The sequence below is a fragment of the Oxyura jamaicensis genome, chromosome 4, assembly GCF_011077185.1.
Source record: "Oxyura jamaicensis isolate SHBP4307 breed ruddy duck chromosome 4, BPBGC_Ojam_1.0, whole genome shotgun sequence".
Classification (NCBI taxonomy): Eukaryota; Metazoa; Chordata; class Aves; order Anseriformes; family Anatidae; genus Oxyura; species Oxyura jamaicensis.
The window spans coordinates 27474135-27501681 of NC_048896.1; the positions used below are offsets into that span (position 1 = coordinate 27474135).

General features: G+C 43.5%; 1 protein-coding gene across 2 annotated transcripts in view; it reads left to right on the plus strand.

Moving 5' to 3' along the window:
* GRID2 (glutamate ionotropic receptor delta type subunit 2) overlaps positions 1-26930 on the plus strand; it is a 783779-nt gene extending 756849 nt beyond the window's left edge. For both annotated transcript variants that reach the window (XM_035325267.1, XM_035325268.1), the window contains 2 exons: positions 20046-20286; positions 24205-26930. In XM_035325267.1, coding sequence (XP_035181158.1) covers positions 20046-20286; positions 24205-24627 — 664 coding nt within the window. In that variant the 3' untranslated portion in view covers positions 24628-26930. The remainder of the gene's footprint in view (positions 1-20045; positions 20287-24204) is intronic.
* The last annotated feature ends 617 nt before the right edge of the window (positions 26931-27547 follow it).

A 27547-nucleotide genomic window follows, 5' to 3' on the forward strand; every position in this document is an offset into this window, starting at 1 on the left:
GTTGACGATTGGTGTTCCTCAGAGGTGAGTAGTGAGACCAGCACTATTTAACATCTTTGTCAGTGCCATGGACAGTGGGTCTGAGTGCACCTGCAGCAAGTTTGCTGGTGACACCAGGATGTGTGGTGTGGTCAACATGCTGGAGGGAAGGGATGCCATCCAGAGGGATCTAAACAGGCTTGAGAGGTCAGCCCATGCAAGCCTCATAAAGTTCAAAAAGGCCAAGTGCAAGGTCCTGCATCTGGGTTGGGGCAATTCCATGCACAAATACAGGCTGGGTGGAGAACAGATTGAGAGCAGCCCTGAGAAGCACTTGGGCGTGTTGTTTGATGAGAACCTCACATTGAGCCAGCAATGTGCGCTTGGGGAATAAGGGGAATGGTTTTAAACTAAAAGAGGGTAGATTAAGATTAGATATAAGGAAGAAGTTCTTCATGATGAAGGTGGTGAGGCAGTGGAACAGAGAACCTGTGGATGCCCCCCCCGCCCCCTGGAGATGTTCAAGACCAGGCTGGATGGGGCTTTGAGCAACCCGGTCTGGTGGGAGGTGTCTGCCTATGGCAGGGGGGGTAGAATTAGATGATCTTTAAAGTCCCTTCCAACCCAAACCATTCTGTGATTCTATGATGATCACAGTTTGTGATCACATGATTCTGTGGTTCTTCAAATGGCACTCAAGGGGTATACTTTAGCCAACTTCCTCTGATGTCTGAAAGATGAAGCAGCATGAAATACTAAATGTGACTACAAACCTGCATCTCACATTGCTGTTGGGATTTATTGCCACAGCAGTTTTGGGTCATGGCCTCTAGTGGTCTCCAAGAGACCACTATGTGGTCCTCATGTGTGTCCTCATGTGTGGCCAATATCTGTAGGGGGTGTACCTAGGCTACCGCGGTTTAAAGGTAATGCAGACCCTGCTGTCAGGCACCATTTTTGAGTGCAGAGAGGGAGCTTGGTGCTCCAGGGTGCTCCCTCAGCTTGAAGCTGAGGTACCAAATCTCAGAAGGGTAAGGTAGCACAGGTAGTTCTTCTTTGGGGGCACACAGCCCCTTTTTAGCTTATCTGTTGTTTCCTGGAGTTACCTGTCAGACTGAGCCACATGAGGAGTCGAAAATCCAGTATCACTTTTTTCACTTTGTGTGTTTGTCTGTTGTGTTTGCAAAGAAGAAAGAGCAATGTTGGCATGGCAAATATATATTATATATATAAATATATGGATATACACACACACACACACACTGCACAAAATACCCATCGCTATTGATTTACTTCGTTGAATACCATGGGTATATTCACTTCCATGGCAGGGAAGCTCTACAAAATGATTCTGCAATCCTTGAAAAAGATGGGTGTTCTGTACACCAATACAGCTCTGAAATGCAGTAAATATAAGTTGTGCGGGGTTAGAAGTTCAGTGCAGTGTGCAAACTGAAATCCCATTTAAAGTCCTTCCTCCATTTGACCAGTGCTGTCCTGTGAAAAAATTACCTTCTCGTTAGAGGACAAAGCTACTCTGTAATTACGATAATGATTTTTTCTACAGTTGTCTTTTATCTTATTTTTCTATTTTTTTTTTTCAGCTATTAAGGTTTTGAAATTAAATATGTTGGGAAATCTCTTACAAAGAGATTGCTAATAAGAAAATCTGAACTGCTGGCTGCCAAAAATGCGTCAGATGAGGGGTATTTTTGCTTAACTTAGCCCAGTGGGAACTGGTAATAATCTAGTGAATAAGAAAGACCCCTCATTTGAAAGGATGTGGTCTCCCTTCCTAATGAAGTGGCTGTTCCTGAGACCTTTTCTGAACCAGCATCTTATCAGACACAAAACATAAAGGCATCGAGGTAAGCGGCACAGCTATCGCTGCATCACTTTTATCTCTGCACGGTGGGTACTGTGTAGTGGAGGAAAAAAAACTGAGGCTGTTATTCCAAGTCTCATATGCCTCCTCTTCCCTCCTGCCCCCTGTAACCAGGAGGGAGCTGTGGGGAGCCATCTTGCGTTTTCTGACAAGGACTCTAATGATCTGGAGCTCATGTTGTATGACCACTGTGAGGCAGGGACCTCTCTCAGTGCCCCTCGAAAGCTTCATGCCTGCCTCCCTGTCAATCGCTCCTCTAAACCGTGGTAGCATAATTAAGAGCTCTTCGGGCCTCCTCATGTTTGATGGCTCTCGAGGTGAGGTGTTGGTAGCGTTTTGCTGGGGTGGGGAGAGTACTGCACAGGTTAAGAAGCGCTGGTCTAAGTAATTACAAGAGGAAAAAATAGCTTTGCTGCTTGACTGCCATGTGCAGTATTGCATGCTCCATAAAGATGATGGAATTTGCTTGCTGCCCTGCTTTAACATGGCCGTGTGGGGGTCTGGTTGTCTCAATGCCTGCACTGAGATCTCATATCGTACCAAGGCATAGTGCACTAGTGCGAGAAATGTTCATCTTGCCTCTAACGGCACCTGCAGTGAGAAAACATTGCGACATCTGCTCCTTGCAATCCATTCGCACCCCCTTGGAGGTGCTGGCATTCCCCAAACCTGCTGGCACTCCACCTACACCTTGCCACAACATACAGGATGGAGTCATATATAAGTTATGAGTGTAGTTATGTCTAAGATACAGCCGTCCAAAGGAAAATTCAATGGGGATTCAGCAATAGGAAGAGTTTGTCCTGGTGGTTAGAGGTAGACTGGATGTACCTTTGCCACCACTCTTTATAATGTGGAAAGAAAGGTAAACTTGCCCAGCTCTATGCTCTCGATTTGCAAAATCCAGAGATGCTGAGGTTATTTATCTGCTCTGGGAAATGTTGCCTGCAATTCTTGGCTTGGGAGATAATGCACTGATATTATGATCTGCGTGTCTGTATGAAAAGAAATGAAATTCATTACATTTTGAAGCCCCATGACTAACAAGCTTTATGCTGTTTTTGCCTGTCTTTCCAGTGCCCCTACCACGTACCTCTGTTTTTTATCAGACTGTCATAAAGCCCTTATCAGACTGTCATGATTTACTGGAGTCAGAAGGCAGGCAGACTGTAAGATCAGTCAATTTGCTGTCCATGTCTCCTTCCCCACGTTGTCCCCAGCTCCTCTCCAGCTGAACAAGGTCAATCAGCTCGACGACCCCATCCCCTCAGCTAAACCTTTAGCTGCAGAGAGCAGCTCCAACAAGGCACGAAAGGTCAAACCTCCTTGACAGAGAATTAGGTGCTAAATGAGGCTACGGGCTCTGGTTAGGGAGAGATTTGCTGTTGACTTCACCCGCAAGGTGCCTCCTTAGTGCTCTGACCTGCCAGCCTGGGGACGCGCCCCACAGCGAGGGGGAATTTTGCCGGGTTTGGTGTTGCAGGGCAAAGCTGTGATAATAAATAAAGCAGAAGAGTCAAGTAATATTGCAAGGTAAATAAGAGTGTGTTTCAGCTTGCTTGTAAGCAGCAGGCTGAAGAGAAATTGCGAAGGCCTAAAGCACTGTACACCCCAAGAAAGTGATTCAGGGCCCCCAAAATGAGGATATCAGCTTTTCAGAAAGGATACATTTAAAGACAATTAAATTAATCTATCATTTTTGCCCCAGTTTTTAAGCATCTTAGAGTGACATTGTCATGGTTCTTCCCCATAGCAAGGCAGACTGCAAGCAAGGAACAGCTAACAAAATGCAAAGATGAAGTTTTCACTGGCCTTTCTCAGCATGTATTGTAGAGAATGAGCTCTATTACAAGAGCTGGAGATGGTGCTGATGCAGTAGATCAGTGTGTCCGAGGAGCATGCAGTTTTCTCCACACATTTTCTGGCCATAAGACTTCAAGCAACACTATCGAGTTGAATCTGACCTTGCAAGTGGAGCCCTCCTTCCCATGACTTCAAAAAGCGAGCAGGTAAACAAGGCTGAAGCACCCTGGCAGCCACTGTAATGTAGCAACTTATCCAGAAAAGTCTCCTACTAGTCCCAGGGCCATGCACAGGGTTCGAAAGGCAGGCAATAGAGCCAAATGCAAATGGAGTCGTGCACCGTGGGCAAAAATTGTAACAGAGAAACCTGGAAATACAGTGCACCCCCAAAAGTAGTTTAAAATTAAATGCAATGCTTTTTTATTATTTTTTTTTTTTACCTCACCCCCATCCACTGCTGAGTCTTAAAATGGGATTTATTCTCTGTCTTACTTGTTTGAAACGAGACAAAGCAAAGGGGGGAAAAAAAAAAGATAAGAAAACAATAAGCAAGTTACAACCTTGAAATTCATTCTTAGCTCTAAAGGGTTTTACTTGAAATCTGGTTAAAATCTTGCACCAAAAATAAGTTTAAAAAAATCCATAGCGTATCACATTAAATATTAACTCAACCTGCAGATATGTGCGCGGTCTTAAGGAGCTCATCCATCAGGAAAAGAAGTAAAATCTGACTTCTCTTGCAGATGTGAACAGGAACCGACAATTCTGTCAGTATTATTGCCCTAAAGCAAAATGGGGGTAAGAAGAGAGTTAGGTTGTGTCAGTGCTTTTTTGCCTGCAGAAGCTTTCTGTGCTTGCCTGTGCAGTGCTTTCCCCTCTGCCAGCAGGGGCATTAAAACAAAATATGCCTCCCATGCCCTTATGCTCGCTGCTGCCTCACTGTGCCAGTTCTGTTTTCAGCAAGGGGAAAATCCCTGCTGCCCTGTTCTGGAGTTGGATGCACTTTCTTTGATGCCATGTACCTGCAATGGGGATTACACTGTAGAAGGCAGGGTACAGCTGGTGATCACAGGCTCCTTGGACAACAGGCACGGGGTCAATACCACAGCGTGGGCATGGCATCACAGTCAGATCTGCTTGGTAGAGTACCATGGGACAAAGCCCTGGAGGGAAGAGCGGCCCAAGAAAGCTGGTTAGTATTCAAGGCTAACGTCCTCCAAGCTCAGGAGCGATGCATCCCAACAAAAAGGCTCCTATAGGTCTATCAGTGATAAAAGGAAGACTAGGGAAATAATTGTAGGCCCTCTCCAGAAGGAAACAGGAGACCTGGTCACCCAGGATATGGATAAGGCTGAGGTACTCGACTCTTTTGCTTCAGTCTTCACTGCAAGAGCTCTAGCCACATAGCCCAGGCCCCAGAAGGCAAGGGCAGGGACTGGGAGAATGATGAACATCAAGTCCGTGGGACCTGATGCGGTACATCGTCGAGTCCTTTGGGAGCTGGCGGATGTAGTTGCCAAGCCACTGTCCATCCTATTTGAGAAGCTGTGGCAGTCTGGTGAAGTTCCCACTGACTGGAAGAGGGGAAACATAACCCCCATTTTTAGAAAGGGGAAAAAAGGAAGACCCAGGGAACTCCAGGCCAGTCAGTCTCACCTCTGTGCTTGGCAAGATCATGGGGCAGATCCTTCTGGAAACAGTGCTAAGGCACATGGAAAGTAAGGAGGTGATTGGTGACAGCCAGCACGGCTTCACCAAGGGCAGAACCTGCCTGAGAAACGTGGTGGCCTTCAGTCATGGGGTTACAGCATTGGTGGATAGGGAAAGAGCAACTGAGATCATCTGCTTGGACTCGTGCAAAGCATCTGACACTGTTCCCCCCGATATCCTTGTCTCCAAATTGGAGAGACGTGGTTTGACGGATGGACCACTTGGTGGGTAAGGAATTGGCTGGGTGGGGGCACTCAAAGAGTTGAGGTCAAACTACTCTGTGATTCTGTGAGCACTCTCCCAGCGCTCCACTCAGCCCGAGAGATGGCAGTGGGGACAAGGTAGGTGCCGGGGGGCAGAAGGCTTGCTCTGACGTATGTTGCCGCACTCAGTAATCTTTCTGACCGATATAAAAGGCTTTTCTTGAGCAGGCAGCATGGGTGAGCTTTGCCTTTTCGCAGCCATGTGCTTCCTGTGCCAGACAGGGTGATGAGTGGCTAGTGCAGGCTCTGGTCCAAGCGCGGTACAGCTGAAGGTGGTCCTCTCCAGCAGAGAAATTCTGTGCTGGGTATTTAATTCCAGTTTCTGGAAGAGCTGGCTGGGAAGCAAGAATTCTGTTTCAGAGGAAAAAAAAAAAAAAAATAAGAAGAAACCTAAGCTTTGGTATCTGGTTTTGTCCAGGGGCTTTACAGCGCTGGCAGGCTCCTCTATCTGATTTTCATGAACCCTGCGGTAGCTTCCTAAACACCCGATTTACTTGCAGGGACAGGATGCTCTTATCACTGTCTCCGGCATGAGTTCTTTTCTCTACCTGATAATTCCTGTTACAGAGGAGATCTGGCTTCCAGTCCTTGCTTTGAATTGGGTAAACAGGATCGGGGCTGAGTTTGCCCACATTGTGGCATGTTTGTCTTTCTCTCTGAGAAATTTGGCCTGAGTATCCAGTTTGAGCTGAAGTCCAACCAAAAAGGGAGGGTTGGGAAAATAAAGAGGAAAAATTATTTATGTTGCTTAGAATTTAAATCAGAATTAGAAACTAGCCTAAACAAAAAGCTCGCTGGAATTATCTCAGGCCTAACCATGTCCGTATAGCAATCTCTGTGGAAATCTCTCTCTAGCATAACTACCTCCACAAAGTCAATCACAGGCATGTCTGAATGTTTCTGGACTCAGAGGAAAAAAAAATGTAGTCATTTTTTTAACCATTTTTCAGAGGTTGGGTACATCTTCATAAGAAAATTATCTTTATTTACAGAACTCAGGCAAATCCACTTTCCTTCCATGCTGTCTAGAAAAACTATTAAAGGGAGATTTTAGCCAGATGCTTGGTGATTAGCAAAAGCCTAATTAAAACTGCTTTATATAGTCGATCATAACTATATGAATCTTAGAGCAGCATGCGTGCGTTGTAGAAAGCCCCTGCTCCTGGTTTCTGCCAAGTATGTGAAGAACAAATCTGAGGTTTCTTTAGGTCTTTAGTTGTTTGCCCCCACCTGCAGCCAGTGTCCGTGAGATGCGCTGCAATAAATATCTTCCGTCCCCCTCTCTCCCGGGGAGTGAAGTGTAACCCTGGAGCTCGTCTCCAGGGATCTCTGAGCTCTGACCCAAACCGGGGTAATAAATGCTAGCTGAAGATGACGGGTTGGGACTGCACGGAGCTCGGCCCAGCTGGTAACCCTGGGGTTGTGCCCGTGGCCAGGAAGCACCTACTGGCAGCCAGGGAAAGGCTGGGCTGCAGCAAAAGCCATCAAACGCTGTCAGTGACGGAGACGCTGAGCAATAGAGCCAGCCAGCTGCTTGCTCGGGAAGTCACAGCTAATGCGCTCTCACGGCTTTGGCCTTTTCCACCTGCCATAACCTGCCAAACTGCTCTTTTTCCCTGCCTTCTCTTTTTCCCCATCTCTTAGGGAAACAAATATCCCCAGTGCGGAAGGGAACAGGGAGAGAGGGGGCTGGGCTCAGCTCTGCTCGCACCGCTTACCTGAGGCACGATCTTGCAGCACCTGCTGCATGTTCTCTGCCCCTGCTTTCTCTAAAAGCAGAGCGATGATACTCACTGTTAATGAAAATGCTTCTGAGATTAGGTATGTTCAGAAAATTAACATAGCAAGTTCCCCTAATTTGTCTGAAGTTATGACAATTTGCTTATAGAAATTCTCCTGTGAGGGAGAAGAGACAAATATTTTGAAAGGCTCACAAGTTAATGTGATGATAAATGCCAGGATCTTATTTTTCAGGCTGTTCTGCTTTACGCTCTCTCCTTTCCCTACCTTGGGGCTCTGTTACAGCTCTGCTCCCAGCAGTCGCAGGCAGCTGCTGGTTGCAGGGGGAGAGCTCCTGTGGCATTATTTATGGCAGCTCTCAGTGAGAGGACAGTGATTTACTGCGTGTCATCTTCTGCATCTGTGAGTTTGCGATGGGACTGTTCAGTGCAATCCTCTTTTTCAGTCTGACGGAGTTAGAGAAAGGTGAACCGGCTGGGTAGAAGTAGGAACCTGTTAATGTCCTCCTTTGCCCTCCAGCAAATAAACTTTTATTTTCTGGAATTGGGAAATTAGGGTTGGGAAGATCACACAATTTACCCTCCCATCTCTCCTGCGATACAGCTTCTCAAGAGAAATAGGAACAGTCCTCATTCTCCCTCTAAACTTGTGAGGCTGCCTCACAAGCCTTTCCTCCAAAACTCTGCTTCTGGCTGCAGCGGATCTTGCCAGGTAGGCTCTCTGAAGGGACCTGGTTGTCACCAAGCCTGCCCTGCCCTCTCTGCTGAGCAGCATGCAGCAGTGCAGCAGCAGCCGGCTCATCAGAGGCTCTCGGGTCAGCTTCTGCTGGCAGAAGGAAGGCCGGCTTCTCTGTGCTATCAAAGAAGCTGCAGAATTGACCTCACGCCCTTGATCTTGAAAAAGATATGCATAAATCGTCTGAACAGGCTCGCTGGTTTATCAAAATTGAATCTCAGTGCCAAGTCACTTATTTTTGACCTGCACTATAAAATTGTTAAATTCCCTGCAATCGGCCCACTTCAGAGGCAGGCTGATAGAATAGCACCTGGGAATGCAATGCACTTTATTTCCGCGGTTACTCGTTTTAGCCACAGATGATCTGGCGCAAAACGCAGGAAAGCCCTGGGACCCATTTTGTGGCGTTATGCAGCAAACACTGGCATTGCATTTCATCAGTAGCCACGAGCTGGGCCAGGCTGCCCGCTAAAGCACAGCCCAGAAGCCTCTGCAGGAAGAGGCTCAAGGGGCTGGGCCTGCCGGGAAGGAAAGCAAGGTTCCTCCTCCAAGATTTGGATGGTGGAAATTGCACAGCTGCAAGTGGAATTAATCGTTTGATGAAGGAAGGGGAGGTAGCTACAGTAACAGAGGATAACTGTGGCCATTATCCAGTCTGGTTGACTATGAAAGATACTTGCTTCTCCTGTAATTGCAGAGCTGGTTGGTCGAGCTGTAAAACTCTTTGAGGATATAAGCGATGTGTGCTGTCATTGCTCCTCAAGCTTATGTCTTGTACGTCTTACTGCCCTGAGCTGAACAGAGCACGGTTATCAGGACGGTTAGCAATATGGGAGGGGGGGACGAGGACACTATGAAAATACAGAAAACTCCCAAACTCTGAGAAAGAATTGGAGGCTCCAAGACTGCGAAACTACATGCTGAATTTGTGTTACTGTTAAGAACAGAATTTAAGAAAATTACTCAATTTAACCATGTGGGCTTTGGTAATCATGCCAAAGATAAGCAAGGAAATAGAATTCCTCATGAAAATCACTGAATTTTGTCACAAAACACCAAACGCTTTCAAATCACACAGGCATTTAAAAACATATCTCAGCCTGTACTATTGCTCTGTTAGGAACCTGAATTTTTTAAAACATTAAATCTAAAGATTAAAGTTGCGGTTTTTCCTCAAAACTTTTCCTCCTTACGTGATTTGTAACACGCTGATGCGTGTTTGCTGCTGAAATATGGGGCATAAGAGGGGAGTGTTCTTGCATGTGGCCAAATCATAGGTTCTTTGTAGATGCATTTTGGTAAATGTGCAGCTTTCATCTTCAGACTACATAAGAGATACTTCTTGTGGGGTATGTGATTGATTAGGCCCCAAGTGAAATGTATTATTTGGGCAAGTTTGGGAAAAATTTGTGAATTTTTGTCATACTATAGCCTTCCTCGGAGCTGGTGATTTTTAGATTGGCTAAAGCTTTGCTGATCTGTGAAATGCCTCTGACTAAAGGCTCTGGCATGGGAAGGTTTCTGCCCATCTGTGTGACAGATGCACTTTGAATATTAGTACCTTTCCTCACCTTACTCCCTGGAAAAGTCTCAGGTCTGATCCAGATGAATTAGTTGCACAGAGAAGCAATTATTTCCCGGTGCTTCTGTCTGGGCTGGAATTTCTGACAGGCAACTTAGCTGCACTAGTGGCTTTGCTGTGTATATATATTTTGCCTATGAACTCTTTTTGCACAGAACAGACATCCATCGAGCTTGTGTAAATACTGTCAGCCTAGATCTGAAGGAAAAAAGAGGTATGAGGTAAATGCAAAGCTTCAGATCCTGCTAATCCTTTCTGCCCAGTTTCCTCTAGCAGTGAAGGTCATGGTGGGTGTGGAGTTTTCTGCCTTGATCCCATGCACATAAAAACAAGATGCCAAAAACCATCATTATGCACATCAGCGGGTTCGGGACTTACTTATTGCAAGGCAGAAGGGACCGGAGGACCTGATTATGCAAAGTCAGGAAGACAAGAATACAGGCAAGGTGGCTAGCTGTGGCTCTTAAAAAATCGTAGTGTTACTGGGAGGATGCCTTTATCAACAGAATAAATACTTGGTCCTCCTTCAGGTTGTTAGCCAGATTGAGTAGCATTCCGTTTTTATCTAGGCACTTCTCTGTAATACGGAAATCTCCTCTAGTGCTACCCAGTGAGTAACCACTGTGCTGCTTCCAGCCCTTATTCACAACATGCAGAGCAGTCTGTAGCCCCTCTGGACACGCACTGCAGTGCGAAGGTGGGCAGTAAAACATCAGATTTTGGTCTTTTGTGACCACCAGTAGTTAGCAAGGTTTCTGTCCCAGTCTTACCTCCTTGTATGTCTATCAGTAACCTCTCCTGTTGGCAGAAATCATGGATGAGCGGTGTGGCACGCTGCAGCAAGATGATGTGTTATCGAAGATAATCACTAAGTCTCCTGTAGAAGAGGAGATAGACTAATTCCTAGTATATCTCCCTGTACACATGGGGAGCGCAGTTACAAAAGGCACCAGTAATGCATCAAGGTCGACCAACGCAGAGATTTGGTGTGCCATAGCAGTCAGGCATTTCTTTGCTCGCAAAGTTGTGCTACTTTATCTTTCACCCTTTCTTTCTACACCCAGGGCATGTTAAAAGATCTGGATGCTCATCAAGGCTGGTGGTAGAGAAATTCGTGATGTCTAGGCAGAACTGGGGAAATTCCTGAGATTTCAGCAGATAGCCCTTACACTGCCACATATAGATTTGAAGAACATTCATTAGTAAGACTTGAGGAACACTTTAGAGTGTATTTCAGGGTTGTCTCTGGAACATAATCTTCTGTGAACACTTGGAGAGAACAAATCAGATGAATGACCTAGATTTTAGAGCACTAATATATCACGTGGAATTCCTTAAACTTCTTTGTTTTCATCGTCGAAGGGATTGTTTGGCATGGGTTCTCCTCAGCATGACATTAACTGAACTTACAGGTTGATGCGTGTACAGAAGTACTGAGTTCAAACCCAAATGTTAAACCATGAGAGGGAATGGATCTCAGAAGCTTTCACTACTATAACCGAGCAGCTAGGAGTTACAAGCCTTTGAGATATTTTGAAATGACAAATTTCAGACACAACATGTATTACCATGTTTGATTTTCAGACTCTGTATTCATCTGTCTAGCTTGTCCTATTCTATCAACGATTCTGTTCACCTTGGAGATAGATTTAAACTCTTGATCTGAGTTCTTTATAATCCAAATTTTGATATTTAAATCAAGCCATGTAAATAATTCACTTATAGACCCTCTAAAAGAAAATTTCAAATTTTTGTCTCTTCATTTTTGAAGGCTTAAAAAGCTGAGGACAAACAAGTAGCTTCAAAAACTGAGAGAATCATCAGCTACGTATTTCACACATTTGCCTATGTAAATAGCAAATGAATGTCTAATATTCAAATGATACCTAGATATCTTTTGAAATGGGCTGTTCTAGACATTTAACAGGACTTGATGTGACTGATACGCATTCTGTTTCTAAAAAATGTGGCAGTTTGTATAAGACAGGCTTTGCGCTGCCTGAAGCATGACGCCAAGCAATGATGATCAGTTCCAGGTTCTTACACTGAAATGAAACATTTTTACTGGCACCCAGTAATTCAAATATCACAGCGTGCTAAAGGACGATGCTGACATTGTCAAAGACCACCCAAGGTTTTCCCTTTCCAACTGCAGATACGCCCCAGATCTTTGTGGGACTTACTGTCTTTTCCTTTTGAGCTCTCCTCCATCTTCTTGGCTTGCTTTCATTCTGCCTGTTATCAATTCACTGGAGCCCAACTTTGATATTAGGAAAAATCATACAGTCATAGCAGCAATGACTGCTTGACTTTTAAAGGTGGCATAAACACATAAAATAGAAATTAAACTTCACTAGTCACCACAGCTCCTAAGATTAATCATGTCAGTAATTTGAGTTCTCATGTAATTGCATCTTAGCTGAAGATCAGGCTTACACACTCATTCAGCAGCAGGTCGGGTTCAGTGAGCTCCTCTTCTATTTCTCCTTCTCATAGGACATCGGCAAATGACCCAAACAGATGAGTTAAGAGTTATTCCTTATGATCCAATTTAAAAAAAAAAAAAAAAAAAAAAAAAAAGGACATTCTCTTACATTCTCTTTAAAAGACAATCGTTTTAATATTTTGGTGTTTTCTAAATAAAGTAACTGGCGTCTGAAAGGATGCTTTTTTTCCAAGCTTCCTGTTTTTGGCTAAACCAGGTATCCTGAACTGACTTGTATGCAGAAAAATGTCACTTTCATGTCAAACTAACCAGAAGGGTTGAGTTCCCAAGTGTGCTCCATGTTGGTCTCTGCTGTTTACAAGTTAATGGTGAAACTCCCACTGACTTCAGACATTGAGGGCTCCTGATTTGAAGTGAAAGCGTCAATTGTGCCACTTCTGAAAAAAGCTACTGATCTGCTTATATCCAGCTGGAGACCTGTAAGTCAAGCCCTCAAGCTGTATACGTGTAATCATACTCTCTCCTCATATATTCAAAATGTCATTTATGACAGCCCTCGGTGTTGCACAAGCATTATCATAAGGGAGAGCTTAAAGAAGTTGTAATTTTAGGATGGAGCATGATCTCCGTGCTGTGGCCAGTTGTGCAAAATGGCACGACAAAGACCTTTGGATCTTCGAGATGATTTTGCAAGCAGGATGCAAGACAGCATTTCTTGGTGTAAATTGGGGAAAGAAGATACGGAGCTATCACAGAGAGCCTGCTGATGTCTGCTTCAGTCTTCTGCAGAAGCCATGACCTGCCCTGTCCATGCCTGCACTCACTTGGATGGGTTTGATGCTGGTTCATGGTAGCAAAAGCAAGAGGAAAATTTAAGTCCCAGGCATTCTTGTGGCCTATAAAGTACTGCATTTCCATAAAGCTCACTATCATTTTTCAAGTAATTTAGCAAATTATCTAGGACAGGACTGAGCTATGTGTAGTGCACAAGTATACCTTGAAAGTACTTTTATTTGTTTTAATAATGTCAGTTGGACACCACCACCATTTCGCAGCCACTCACCGAGGCGATCAGCTCCGGGACAGACGCGTTCTGCAGCGGAGCAGGGGATCGAGGCGGGCAGGGCTTTCTTCAGCATTGAGGCCACTCGAGGGAGCCACCAGGACCCGGCAGCCCTCACGAGGGAGGCTGAGGAGGTGTGGACAGAACCAGCATCGCCCCCTTCCCAGCCATTCAAAGGCAGCCCCTGGGGAGCGCGAGCAACCAGGACGGGCAAACAGGGCATGGCGTGGCAGGGCAAGCAGGGAGGGCCCCATGCCGCTCTTTGGCAGTGGTCTTTCCCATCAGTAGTTGTAACCTGCTTGCGAAGAGCCCGGCCATGGTATCAACCAGGCAGAAAACCATGGCCTACGCATCTCTTGCGGCCTCTCCAGCCGCCGTCACCGATGTGGCTACTCAGATGGAAGGCTCGAGGAAACACCCTGCCACACAGCTCTTGGGCTGCAGGGTGTGCCCGAGTCATCTGAGAGCAGCAGCGGTGGGTATGCCTGTGGGAGGTGTCCCAAGGTTGAAGAACTGCTCAGCCTGGTGGCAGAGCTTCGGGAGGAGGTGAGCAGGCTGAGGAGCATCAGGGAGTCAGAGAGGGAAACTGACTGGTGGAACCATACTCTGTCCTCCCTGAGACAGACTCAGGAGCCAGCCACCACAGAAGAAACAAAGGTTCCCATATCCCGCCAGTCAGCCACTACACAAAAGAAAAAGGTTCCTCCATCCCGACAGGCAGTACGAGGGGACCTAGGTCAAAGGGGGGGAATGGAAGCAGGTTTCTGCTCGGGGTGGTAGGCAAGACCTCTCCCTGCCCGCCTCACCTTCCTGACTACCCCTAGGTAACAGGTAGGAGGCTCTAGAACTTGATAGTCAAAACAGCGATGTAGACGAAAGCCCATCCCAGTTGGAAGGGGTGCCTAAGGCAAGGCGACCTACCCCCTGCATCGCTACATCTTCTGTCAGGAAAGAAAGAAGGGTTATCGTCACAGGGGACTCCCTTCTGAAAGGGGCAGAGGGCCCTATTTGCCATCCGGACCCAACCCACAGGGAAGTCTGCTGCCTCCCTGGGGCTCTTACGGGTCCCTTCCAACTCGGGATATTCTGTGATTGTATGGTGGCATACCATGACTTGCCGTAAGGAATTAATTTGGTGTTTACCATAATAGCATTAAGCTTAATGAACTGATGATATTTGTGTATCTATCTTTAGGTGTTCCGTTGTCATTTGGGATTTATAAACAGGTATTAATTCTTTTATCACTGCTTTCTCCCGAACAGGCAACACATGGAAAAATCTGTATGGTGAAAGGCCAGTAAAACACACCTATTTTTTTTTAATAATAAAAGTAAGCAAATGATCTCAAAGGACTGGAGACTTTCTTTATCAGTTTCTGAATTGTTAGCATTTAATATAGCCCCATGACCTGAATAAAACTATTGTAGAACAGTTCTTACGAAGTTCTACCACAGTTGTGTAATAAGTATAGTTAGTATCTCCTTACTGCAGGTGCTGTTTCACTTCAGTTTAGCATTCTGTTTTGGGAGAGCGTTTGTGCAAGTTTAACACATTTAAGTAAAAACAAGTTCACTAATTTGAACAAAGTGATACTAATTTATGGGATCCAAGTCACGAGTGCTGCCTATTCTGAAGCTGATGGTCAATTGCTGAGCAAAACCAGAAGGTCAGCTGTTTTCTCTCCTACCGTTGCTCGATATGCAGATCCTTAATGCTGAACACCAGGTCTGTTTTACCACAGCTGTTGCTATCATATATAGAAAGTGAGAGGTTTATCCTGCCTTCTGCCAGCTGACTTCCCGGTGACAGCAGTGGGACGCTGAGGGCTGCTGAAGGGCAGGTGTGAAGGTGGCTGCCTGCCCTCCTTCGTGGGGCACGCGTTAGCTGGGTTTTCATCTGCTTGCAGTCCCTGCCAGAAAACAGGCTTCACAGCTGGGCCCAAGGGCACTCTTTTGCTGGGTCAAGTGGTAGGAGCTGGTGGAGAGGGAGTGTGGCTTCGTCTAATCTGGCAGCCCGAGCTGCGTTTGGCTAGTGTGAAAAACTACCTCTCCTGCAGCCTGTGATGGGTAGCTCATTAAAATGCTGGCTTAAAAATAAAAACAGAAAAACAAGAACTGTCTCTTCAAAAGGAGCGTTTCTTGTTTACAGTTATCAAGACCTGTAGTCAACAGAAGGATTGGAATAGCAGAGGTCTCTGACTCTCAAGGTGTTTCATTCATCTTGCATGCTCTCCTAGCATCACCTCAGCCTGCTCAGGTGTGGGCATGGGCACTGCTCTGCTCTTTGTTTCACCCCAGGCCATCGATTGCTGCACTACATCTTCCTACACTTGCTCCATCTCCGTTTTTCAGTGATCAGGTACCCCTTTTAATTCTAGGCTTAGGTCTAGAGGTGGTTAACTGGGTAGTGGGGCTGGGCAAGCAGCTATTTTAGGATGAACTAAAAAGTTGGGAATTGTTTTTTGTTTGTTGTTCGTTTTCTTATCCCTTTATTCTGTGCATTTGGGCAAGACAAAAATCACACACAAATATTCACAGACTGCATATAAATACAAATAAATCCTTCATTCTCCTCAGCAGCTTGGGCAGCAGGGGGATGACAATATTTGTTGTTTCTTAGGATAGCATTGAAGTTCAGGCTTTGTGCATCAATGTGCATCCTTTCCAAGGCCACAGTGATGAGGCCAGAATAATGAAATTTCATCTTATCTCAGCAAGACAAGAGGGGAACTTAATTCTGCAAAGACTCAGCACCAGATGTTCTTTAGAAGAGCTACGGTATGAGGCTTTTGCCCAAGGAGCTTGACTCCCTGCTAGCTGCTGAAGAAGTTACTGGAGCTAATACCTCCTGGTGCAGGAAGCTGGTATTTAGTAACCCTTCCCATCTCAGACCGTGTGCCGGCATTTCAGGCTGTAAATGGCCTTCCATGTCTTTTGCTTGCTACTTCTAACTCAGAGCAAACCAGCAAACTCAAAAAACAGCATTGTCACAGATGTCTCCATTTTGTAGCACTTGTGAAGCATTTGTGATACATTGCTCTCATAATAAGTTTCATTTCTGTGGGTATTCTGGAGGAGTAATCACATCTAACTGCCAGCAGCAAGGTATGCGGTTACTGAGCTGAATTCAGCTCTACTCTCCCTGTTTCAGGAGGAAAGGATTTGTTTGTATCAGTGTCAGATTTGGAAACCACATGCGGTTTAGTTTTGTGTGCTTGTATCCACTAGACATTAATCAGCACCGTGAATTCATAGAATCACAGAGTGGTTTGGGTTCATGGTTTGGTTTTGGTTCAATGAAAGTATATGCAGACATTCTCTTATTTATTTATTTATTTATTTGCAGTTTAATAACTTTATTTCATTGCCTTGAAAAATGTTAATGTGACAATTCTCCTGCTAGAGAAATATATATAATAACCCACACTCTATCCATAAGCAAGTTTTAAAGGTCTTTTTTTTTTTCAGACAAATGAGATTATTTCAATATACGGGCTCCTTGCATAACCTTAGGACGATGGTATTTTGAAACAGCGGGAAGTCACGCAGCCTACTTCTTTCCACCCCTCTTGCTACCGACTCGCGCGCCGCAATGCCAGTCCATGCTGCGGGTTCAAAGGAGCCAAAACTGTCAAGGAAAAGTTCCGTTGTGAGACATTTGCTCTTGTGAAGAGAGGACCTGCTGAACGTTACCACGGCATTTAGCATATCATTGCCATTCACAGCATTTAGTTCATGCATTATTATTTTAGTCGGTTATTAAATCTGAAAACCAAAGACCAAACTGATTGTGGCGTCTGCTGCCCCACGGGTAGCTGATTAGATGGCGTGAGGGCAGCCAGCAGGAGCTGCAGCAAGGCAAAGTATTTCTATGGCAAGGCTGCCATCGTGTGGGAAGTTCGTGCAGCGTGCAAGTGTAGCGGCGCCTACCTGCTGCACGCTTCCAAGAAGCTTTCCTTCCTAATGTCTTTCAATAAAAGCACGGCTTTCATTTCTGAAAGCGTGCTACAAAAAGAGAGATTTCCCTAACGGGGAAAGCTTGGGTAGCGCTAAAACTTCCTAGTGTTAACTATTGTCTTGGTCCCACTAACAACTGAATTCAGAAACAAAGTATTTCCTAAGTCTAATAGAACCAGGGTCTCATTTTTTTTTTCCTCTCTGCATGAAGTTAATATAGTTGAACATTCATGCTCTCACCATTTCTCCTGCTACGCAGTTTATATCTCAACATCTGTTTTCAGTTGTGGTTTTACCAGGCTTCCTTATAACCTTACAATTTCTTAAGCTTTTCCATGTAATTGTGTAATTACTGTCCCTGGATTCTGCTTCTTTTTTTTTATGTTTTCCTTTAAATAATTGAACTTATATGTTACATCCATAAAGAAAATTGATGATAATTACCGGGAGTACAATTAGGAATAAATCTCAGTTAAGGAACAAGCTAAAGTTCAGTGTTTTATGCAAATGCCTATTGTTGAAAAGATGTCTTGTGTAATCAGAAATTATACTGACAAGTGAAGAATCATTTAATTAATGAGAATAGAGCAATCATTCGGATAGTTCGTTCTATTACTGACTGAATACAAGAGAGAAAATAGCCCTGCTCAGGGATTAGAGCTGCTGCTGAAAGAAAGGAGAAAAAAAAAATACAGAATGTTGTTCTGTTATTGCCTTATGTAGAGTGTATAGTAATTCCTAAACAGAAATATGTATATATATATGCCAAATTAATTTTCTATTGCTTTACAAGAACTTATAGAAAAGGGTTCTGTCTGTCAGAAGCGATGATTGTCTGCTTCCTCTGCCAACTTAAATACCTGGGCTGAAATATTCCCATAAATCGTAACGCAGGATGCAAGGGGGGCGAGAGCTGGCATTACAGTTTGTTTTGTCTGTACACACTGCATGCCATGCCTCCTTTGGAAGCTCCAGGATGGGACTTCTCCAGGTTGGCTTTGGGTTTCTGGGCTGTTCAGAAGCCCATACAACTCCCACCTTGTTCTCCAGTCTCCAGGGCTTGGGCCTTCAGCGCTGTAGTGCAGCAGGCACTGCGCACAACTTGTCCTGCTTCTTATAAACACAAAGTTAACTTGAACAAGGTGCTTTTGGCACCTCCGGTTCTCAGGACCCTCGAAAGGCACTGCTCCCTTTGGTAGAGCACAGAGATGGACAAGCAGCTCACCCTGAACTGGCTGGGCTCTCAGTCATGGGACATACTCCTAGGCAGGATGAAAAAACTCACTCCAGAGCTGTGCTGGGGTTTAAACACAGCTGCGTGACATCTCCCGCTCCTGGTAGGACCACAGTGTAAGCGTTCAGACATTTGGAAGTGCCATAACAAATGTAAAGTCTTTATTAACATGCCCACATGTTCAAACAGAATGAAAGATTGAATGACGTCTGTATAGAGCAGCTGTTTTTTACTCCCGAGGTGCATTTCAGTTCCCTTTTGCAATACTGGATTTGTCTGAGGTTGAGGAAGACCACTGCACTGATCCGTTACGGCAGCCATCAGTCAGTGGGACAGCCTCTCCTCTGGTGTGGTAGAGTTTCTGCTAGGAGCATCCCGGACCTCTGCTGGTTTGTGTGCACTTGGATTTTTTGCATGCTGCGTCAAATGATTGCATGAGTGATTGTTTGCTTTCCAACGCTGAAATGAAAAACAAACTTATTACACGAAGGAAAAGATTAATTTTGTTTTGCTTTTTTTAAATGTAGTAATTGATTTTTTTTAATTATTTTTATTTTTAATTTTGAGTAACCAGAAGCATCCAGCTGCTACTTTAGGCACTTCTGGATGTTTTTAGAGATCTCTCCTTAAGAATTTATTGAGGTTAACAAATTACCCAAATATGAAAATCTTCCAAACACAGTTTTCGTTTCTCAAACCATTCACCCCCCAAGGAAGTCTAGCAAAATATGTAGGCCTTGCAATCTGCCCAGCAAATATTCAGCAGCAGGCTGGGTGCGTGGGTGTAAGGATGAGTGAGTTCCACAGCAGAGAGCCTTCCATGGAAATTGCTTGCCAGCAGATTGCATGCTCCTGTTGAGCAAGATTAGTTTAGGTCTTCGCTGAATGCATCTGATGTGATACTGCTCTACACTCTTTCCAAAGCAGCAGGTAGGTAACCAGATAACGATCAGTTTTTAATAAGTTAACGTATCCTGCAGTATATCTGAACTGTATTTTCCCCGAGGGAATGGCTTGAAGCTGCGACAGGGGCAGTTCAGGCTGGGTATCAGGAAAAGGTTCTTCACCGAGAGGGTGGTCGGGCACTGGGACAGGCTCCCCAGGGAAGTGGTCCTGGCATTGAGCCTGCCAGAACTAATGAAGTGCTCTCAGACACATGGTCTGATTTGTTCATGTATTTTGGGGTGCTCCTTTGGTGACCCAGGAGTTGGACGTGATGATCCTTGTGGGTCTCTTCCAACTTGGATATTCTTTGATTCTATGAAATATCTCTTCTCCAACTATTAAAATCCAAAATACATATTTTCAAATATCTCACACACAACGAAAGATTGCTATGGTCTGTAGTAAAAGCCAGTTAAGAAAATAAAATATACTAACTAAAGCATTTTCACTCAGGTTCTAAAAAGAATGAGAGATTGTGGGTGATTTTGTGCATCCGAAGGGGAGCATGGATGACCATACGCTCAGTCTCACAGGCAACCTCGTATTCAAGCTTTCTTTTCTGCTAACTCAGTCTGTCTGGATTCCTCAGCAGCTTGGCCTTCCCAGACGCGCAGGAGGGTTGCAAGTAGTGGGATTACAGCCTCGTGCCCTCGCGCTAGGTGCCACCCCAGTGTAACCCCTGACTCTGTGCTTTCTCCTCTAGGATTTTGGAGCTGCAGCAGAACGGCGACATGGACATACTGAAGCATAAGTGGTGGCCAAAGAACGGTCAATGTGATCTTTACTCGTCTGTGGATACCAAACAGAAAGGAGGCGCACTGGACATAAAAAGTTTTGCAGGTGTTTTCTGCATCCTCGCAGCTGGGATTGTCCTATCCTGTTTCATTGCAATGTTGGAAACATGGTGGAATAAAAGGAAAGGCTCCCGGGTTCCGTCAAAAGAGGTATTAGACCCTCCGTTTCTCATGGGAAATTTTCATGCACCCTAAAGACTATTGCCTTGAATTTAGATGATTGCCTTTAGAGGGGGGCGGGGGAAATCAGAAAATAGTCCTTAACTTCCTGATTTTTAAGGTAAACATTCCTCAAAATCTCTTTAGGTATTCTTTTTAGAGAAACTTCAAAGAAAAAAAAAATGTATATTGGTGATGTATAAATATTCTGAGTAAAACACAACTTTTACTTGTAGAATAATACATTATTAGTACATCAACATTTGGGGCATTATTCCCATTGATGAGAGCTAATCCTCACCAGTAAGTTCAGAGGCTTCTAGTCTTTTTCTTGCAAAATATATCCCCTAAGCTCAATGGCTGAGTCTTTCAAAATAGACTTTCAGAGCTTAGCCCTTAAATCAGGAGTTAGCTTCTTAAATAAGCTTGTCCTGATTTTCAGAACTGTTAGCCTCCTGGGACTTCCACAAACTTCGGTTCTCATTATTTAACCTGAAGTCCGGGGAAGCAAGAGTTCTTTAGATTTTTCAGATTCAGGCCAGGCTTGTTTCTGAAATCTATTACAGACTTGTTTTAGAAAATCTTGGACAGAGAGCGGGGGACGTGTGTCATTTCACACCAGAGACGAGTTTGGTTTCACACCTGCATGTGTAACGCACTCCTTCCCATGGCAATCCACCTGTTGCTTTACCAGCCATTTCCACTAGCAAGAAAAAAAAAAAAGTTATTAAAGTATACTTGGCAGAAATGCCCAAAGGTGAACCTAAATATGAGCTATAATACAGTGCTATCAATTATAGCTATTTTGTGTAGCTTGGATGCTTATTGTGGGGTATTGCTGTTAATTTGTGTGCAGTGGTCTCACCTTCTCTGCAGTTTTTCCGTTGTGTTTATTCCTGCTAATCTAATGCTGTGTAATCAGGCAAGACTAATTATGCTACCTAATTAGACAGCATTGGCACTGATGTTAGAATACTTTTAATCTTTTCTTGCCTGTTTTAATTCCCAAGCTTTTTCTGTTAAAGATCTGGACCGGACCATTATTAAAAACAAAAAGAATCTTTAGTCCTTTAATTGGCTTTCTGAGGAATGGGAACCATCTAGTTTCAACTGGTAAATTATCAAAAACTAAAATTTACAATACTGCTGTTTACCCAGACTTTCAGAATGTCATACTTCATATTTATTTGGTGCAAAACATAATAACTAATATCAATGGAAAAGGAAAAAAAAATACCCTGATATTTTATATAATTATAAAATGGCCCATTTAAATTTTCAGACATAGAATTTGAACGTTTAGTTTCCTCAAATGGTGTAATTTGGCCTCCTTGATCTTTGCCATGTATTCATCAGCTTAGCTTTTAAAATTGCATCTCAAAGCTCCACTGAAAAGCTTGGCTCAAAACAATGAATTTAACATGGACATATGTGCTGAATGCCCCCGCTGCCCTGGATGTGGGGGTCATTCAGCAAAGAAATACATCTTAACTAACTTTCTTAAAATTCATTTTAGCTTCCATGAAATCCATTGGCTCTTCCAGGCCACTAGTCCCGAATCGGGGGTCAGATTGGGCCAGTTTGTGGTCAGCAAGCCAACCCTTTTTCCTGGTGGCTGCCATCTTGTGCTCCAGAATGCAAGCATTTATACTGAAAAAAAATTGTCTTATGGTTGCGAAGATAACATTTCAGTCGCGTACCAGAAGTAATCCATTCAATGATGTCTGCCTGAGTCTGCAGACAGCCTTAAACGGTAGCTCTGAGAGAAGTATGAACTGCCCCAGTAATCTCAATGGGATGTTGACTCTGAAGCCTGATGATAATTTAAATGTGAAAACTGCTGAATATTTCACTACTGATCACACAAGAGAGAAGAGGAAAGATCATATTATGGAGATGTGCACAATCTTACTGTGAGTGGGTCTCATTTTGGTGTATCGATTGGGTGGAGATCGGGTTGCGGGCTAAGCATGGGAGAATATCACCGCTTATATATTTTTACTGGTCTGACCCTAGCCCCAAATGCATCTCAGTAAGAGAAGAATGAGGAACATTCTGAATAACTTACAGAGGCTCAGAAGTAATTAAATTCAAATTGGCATTTGAAATCACGGTGTTCGTATGCTTTTCAAATTATAAAATAATGATAACATATAAAAATAAAAATAAGGACTGTCCCTTAGAGACATAGTCGTGACTTGCATGTGCTGATGGAGCCTCTGTATATTTCTTTAGATGCCCACGTGGCCCCAGTTCTTCTGCATCCATACGTAGCTCCAAAGATTTTAGGAGAGAGCTTTTGGTGAATGCGTTTGGTTTTGGTGTCACCTGTGTGGTTGTTATGTGCATCCATGTCTATGTCCACATGTGAATAAACTATAGCCAGAAAGCTAAGGCCAAGAAACGAGCACTGCATTTTTTCCTTCCCATGATGAGCTCAAAGCCTCTGTGGTCAGGTTTGTTTCCAAAGCCATCATCCAGACCCTGGGAGAGCCCTGATGCCCCATTCCCCACCCCTCTCCCCCCCAGTTTGTCTCCCTGTCCCTGCCCTTGGAGGGTAAGATCCCAGAGGGGAGCTGGTCCCTCACTCTCCCTTGAGTCGGGCTTTGTATTCGGTGTGGTACCGGTGCAAATATTTGGTGATCCGTTTTGCTAAGCAGATGAACTCCTGCAGTTTGTTCTAGGTGGACTTTTTCAGAGTGCTTGACTTCATCCCTAGACAAAGGAGGGACCTAAAGCCCACTCTGTATACTAGGAGGTTTGCGATCGATTCAATGAGCTCTGGATCAAGCCAGTCATTGAATTGCAGTAATCGAGACTGGAAGTCATCAGTGCACATCTATCGGCCGCCCTATTGTCCTCTGTGAGGTCCTAGAGTGTGAGATATTTCTAGTGGCCTGGAAGAGCCAGTAGATTTCACAGAGATTAAGGTAAATGTTCAGGTTAGTTGGAACTGATTTTTGTTCTGAATGAGCTGCGCTACCTAGACGGAGGGCATATCCCTTGTTTGTGTATACGTAATGCCACTTCGAATTAAGCTTTGCAGTTCAGCAGAAATATATATGTGCAATGCAGGTGATGGACTGGGTCACCCAGGACGTTCTCCTCTTTTTTTAATTCTCATGCATTTAAATTCTCAATTATAACGAACAAGCCTCTTCAATTGAGTTCTCTTGGGGGAGAGATTTAAGAAGGAAAAAGGAGAGAGGTAAGAGAGGAGTGATGCTGTGTTATAATGAATACACCAGGCCGCCTTCTCACCCACAGCAGCATAATTCCATCTGAATTGATGGCATTCCTTCTTTGTAGGTAAGGAGAGAATTAATCCCTTCTTTGGCATCACAATTTAAAATGATCTGGTGTTCTTCTTCCTGCGTGATGTCAATGAGTCACCAGTGCTTGGATTTGGGTCCGGAAGTTCAGCTTTTCTGCACCACAATTTGTAACTTAAAAGCAAAAATCAATCTGAGAAGTTTTTAGCCCTTCCTTAAGCCCTGAGAGAATGAACGCTGATGAAGACGGCGGTCTGGCCCCTGAGAGCCTCCCGTTTTGCCACTGAAATGTAGCCATCACTGCAGCGTTTAAGAGCTGGCATTAACCCAGACATCCGAGATGATGCTCTGTTTTCACTGTACAAAGAAAGCTGCTGGTAGCACTTGGAGTTCTCTCACTCATATTCAGGGCTTGAAGGTAGCTGTGGAAGAAGGGTCTGCCTGGGTTTGTTTTAGCCCATCCAGCTTCGGGAGGCGGGGGTGTTTGGTGGTGGTGGTAGAGCTGTCCACAGCTAAGGTGGAGCTTTAGTAAGTGTGTATTGTGTTTACCGAGCGGTTCTGATTGCACTGTGAAGCTTCAGTCCTGCAAAAGAGAGGGCAGTAGTGAGTGGTACATCTTGTTCTTCTCCTTCCCCAGGATGACAAGGAAATCGATCTGGAGCACCTCCACAGGCGCGTGAACAGCCTCTGCACAGATGACGACAGTCCTCATAAACAGTTCTCCACGTCGTCGATTGACTTGACCCCGCTGGACATTGACACTTTGCCTACCCGCCAAGCACTGGAGCAAATCAGTGACTTCAGAAACACTCACATCACAACAACCACCTTCATACCAGAACAGATCCAGACGCTGAGCCGCACGCTGTCTGCTAAAGCCGCTTCTGGCTTCTCCTTCGGCAACGTACCTGAGCACCGAACTGGCCCCTTCAGGCACAGGGCACCTAACGGAGGCTTTTTCAGAAGCCCCATCAAAACAATGTCATCCATCCCTTACCAACCAACTCCTACTCTGGGGCTGAATCTCGGTAGCGATCCAGACCGAGGCACCTCCATATGAGCGTCAGACCAAGTTTCTTCACTCTTTCTTTTTTAGGACTCCCTTTGCAAGGAGCAGCTGTAATATTGTGGGACTAACATGGATGTAACCTTTTTTTTTTTTTTCCTTTTCTTTTTTTTTTGTTTTTGGTTTTGCCTTTGAGGGTTTTTTAATTTTTTGTTTCCTTTGTTTTCTTTTTTTTTTTTTTTCTTTATTTTATTTAAGAAAAGAATCAGGATTATTCGTAACAACTCTTCCTCTTCTCTGCTTTCTCAGCCTGGTCTCCTCCTCTTTCTCCCTTTATTATCTTTACTCCTTGAGTCACTTATTCTTTGGTTTATCACCACATTAGGTTTCAGTTACTTCAGGCTTTTCATATACTTAAGTATAGGAAACATGTAGTGATTAATGCATAAAAACCCCTGAGGATTACTTTAAAGAAGGGCATTCGCTCCTCCTCCTGCACCGCCTTTTTTTACTATAATTGCAATAACTTAAGTCCTTTACATGTATTCTGCTGCATCCGGTCAGCGCTCCACTGCTGTGTGTCCTTTTAACTGTGGACCAAAGGCAAACCCTGCGATTTAAAAGAAAAAATAAAAAGTATAAAAAAGGCAAAAACTTAAAAAAAAAAAAAAAAAAAAAAAGTTAAAAGACCATTCAGGCCCCATAATACAAGAATGCAATTTTGTAGGATTACAAAAAGCCATTACTATGCCAGTAAAGACTACAGTTAAATCTACTTTTGCACTGCAACAGTGCATATGACCTTTACGTGATTGTACAGTGTTAAAAGTTTTTCTTATGTACAGTAAACTGTATCATATGGCAGAAGCCTCTGTTGTGTTAAATAAATCAGTATCTCACACACATATATATATACATATATACACACAGGTATGTATATATATATACATGTATATATAGCTATGAATGGCAGCCGTTGCTATTGCAATTCATTTAATAAAGCTTTAGTAAAAACGTGTTGTATACAGGAAAGATGTACAGTGCAGGGGGTCTTTTCATTTAGAAAAGACAGGTTGCTTTAATGTTATTCCGACTTGCGTTCTTTGCCAACAGAGCATATTTTATACTTTTTTATTAGAACATCCGGGGCAATTTAATGTTTGTACCTAGATGTAACTCGTTTGATTAGGTTTTGCATTGGCTATTGAGCATTCTATAAGGCTAACCTTGATAATTTTACTTTTCATTAATTAAAATTGAACGCTGTCTGAGGTATACCACGCTCGTGAGCAACTAATATAGCTCTGGAGAAGTTTAAACATAGATCAAAGGTTAATAAATTATTTTCCAAGTCAGTCCAGCCGATCGATATGATAATGGTGTTAGTGGAGAAAAAGCCCTTGAGAAATACTGATGTGGCCTTAATTATAATCACACATTGGTTGAAGGGGAAAAATATATATGAACAGGCGCTCATTTTAACCCTTTGTGTATTAAGTTAGATTTAGAGGAGCTACATACTTTTTACATTAGTGCCAACTGTATAGAACAAGAGAAAGAACAGCAGTGAGAGCAGAACCAGTGCCTGTTTTGGCACCAGCTTTTTAAAGTAACACTGTTACCTGTTAGAAATGTAGGAAGAGCTTTCAATTTGTAATCCTTAAAACTAAAGATGCAGTTAAGTAGAAAGCAAGCAGTTTATCCTGTGAGGTTTCATTTTCGTTTGTTTTGTTTTATTTATTTTTTTGTTTGGTTGGTTTGGTTTTTAATGCAACCATACCCTTATTTTAACCTAACTCATTCTTTGGCTAGGATTATTAGGAATCAGCCTATGTGATTTGCTTTAGGATAAATTAAAAGGTATATTCTTCAAATCTATTCTATTTTGACGCTAATTCTGTTCTGGGGGAGCATCTTGTACTGTCACTGTTTTTTGTACTAAATCTTCAAATATTGTCTACTGTGTAAGGCAGAACAAATTCTTATTGTGCGAAAGGCCATTTTGTTTCCAGGGTAGCAAGTGTCTAAAAGCATGCACAACTTGCTTCCCCCTTGTAACATTCATGAACTCATCCACACCTTTGAGCAAAATTAAAAAAATAAAAAAAAATAAAAAAAATCTTTCCAACAAGCTACGTAGGGATATACCAGATGTTGCAGTGATTTTAGCTATAAAAAAAGAAAAAAGAAAAAAGAAAAAAATGTTAACCATGTACGATATTTAAAATAGGCCTATTTTGATGTGTTGCCTATTATACAGATACACAAAACACTTTTTGGAGGCCTCAGTTACAAGTGGCAGAGCTTTCTGTGTATAATTTGTCTAAATAATTTGTCTAATAAAATTGTTTTCTAAACTTGCGTTTCCTGCTGCTTAAATGCTGAGCACTGTGAGATTTTCCATCTGTGGCAGGTGTCTGCCCCTGAATGTTTTTGCCATACCAGAAATTGCTGCACAATTCACTCGCTGGAAAAATAAATACTAAAAAAATATATAAAGAAAAAACCACCCCCATCAACAACAAACAGCTTTTACAGCAAGTTACACCACCATCTTTTCTTCTCATTATTTCCTGTGTAGTGAGCACATGGAAGTCACCAAGATCTGTGTTAATTACACTTAAAACTGGAATTCAGAAACATAGCATCTTAGAGAATGGTTTTAGAACTCATAGACACGGACGTGTAAGGGACATGAATTTTGGAAATACTGCGCCTTATCTCTGTCCTTTTTGGCGTAATCTAAGAATGTTCTTGGAACAAGGACGTTAGTTTTACAGAATGACATTCTGCTATCTATTTACACAGTAGTTTGCTATGACACTAGGCATATTCTGCCCTTATGTGTGATGGAAGTTTTAACATGAGACTATTCAGCCTGTATTTCATTATGGCCTTCTCAATCCATATGGATTTTTAACGTGTTAAACCTACTGTCCTAGTCATTAGTAACTCCTGCAGGATGTCCCGCAAT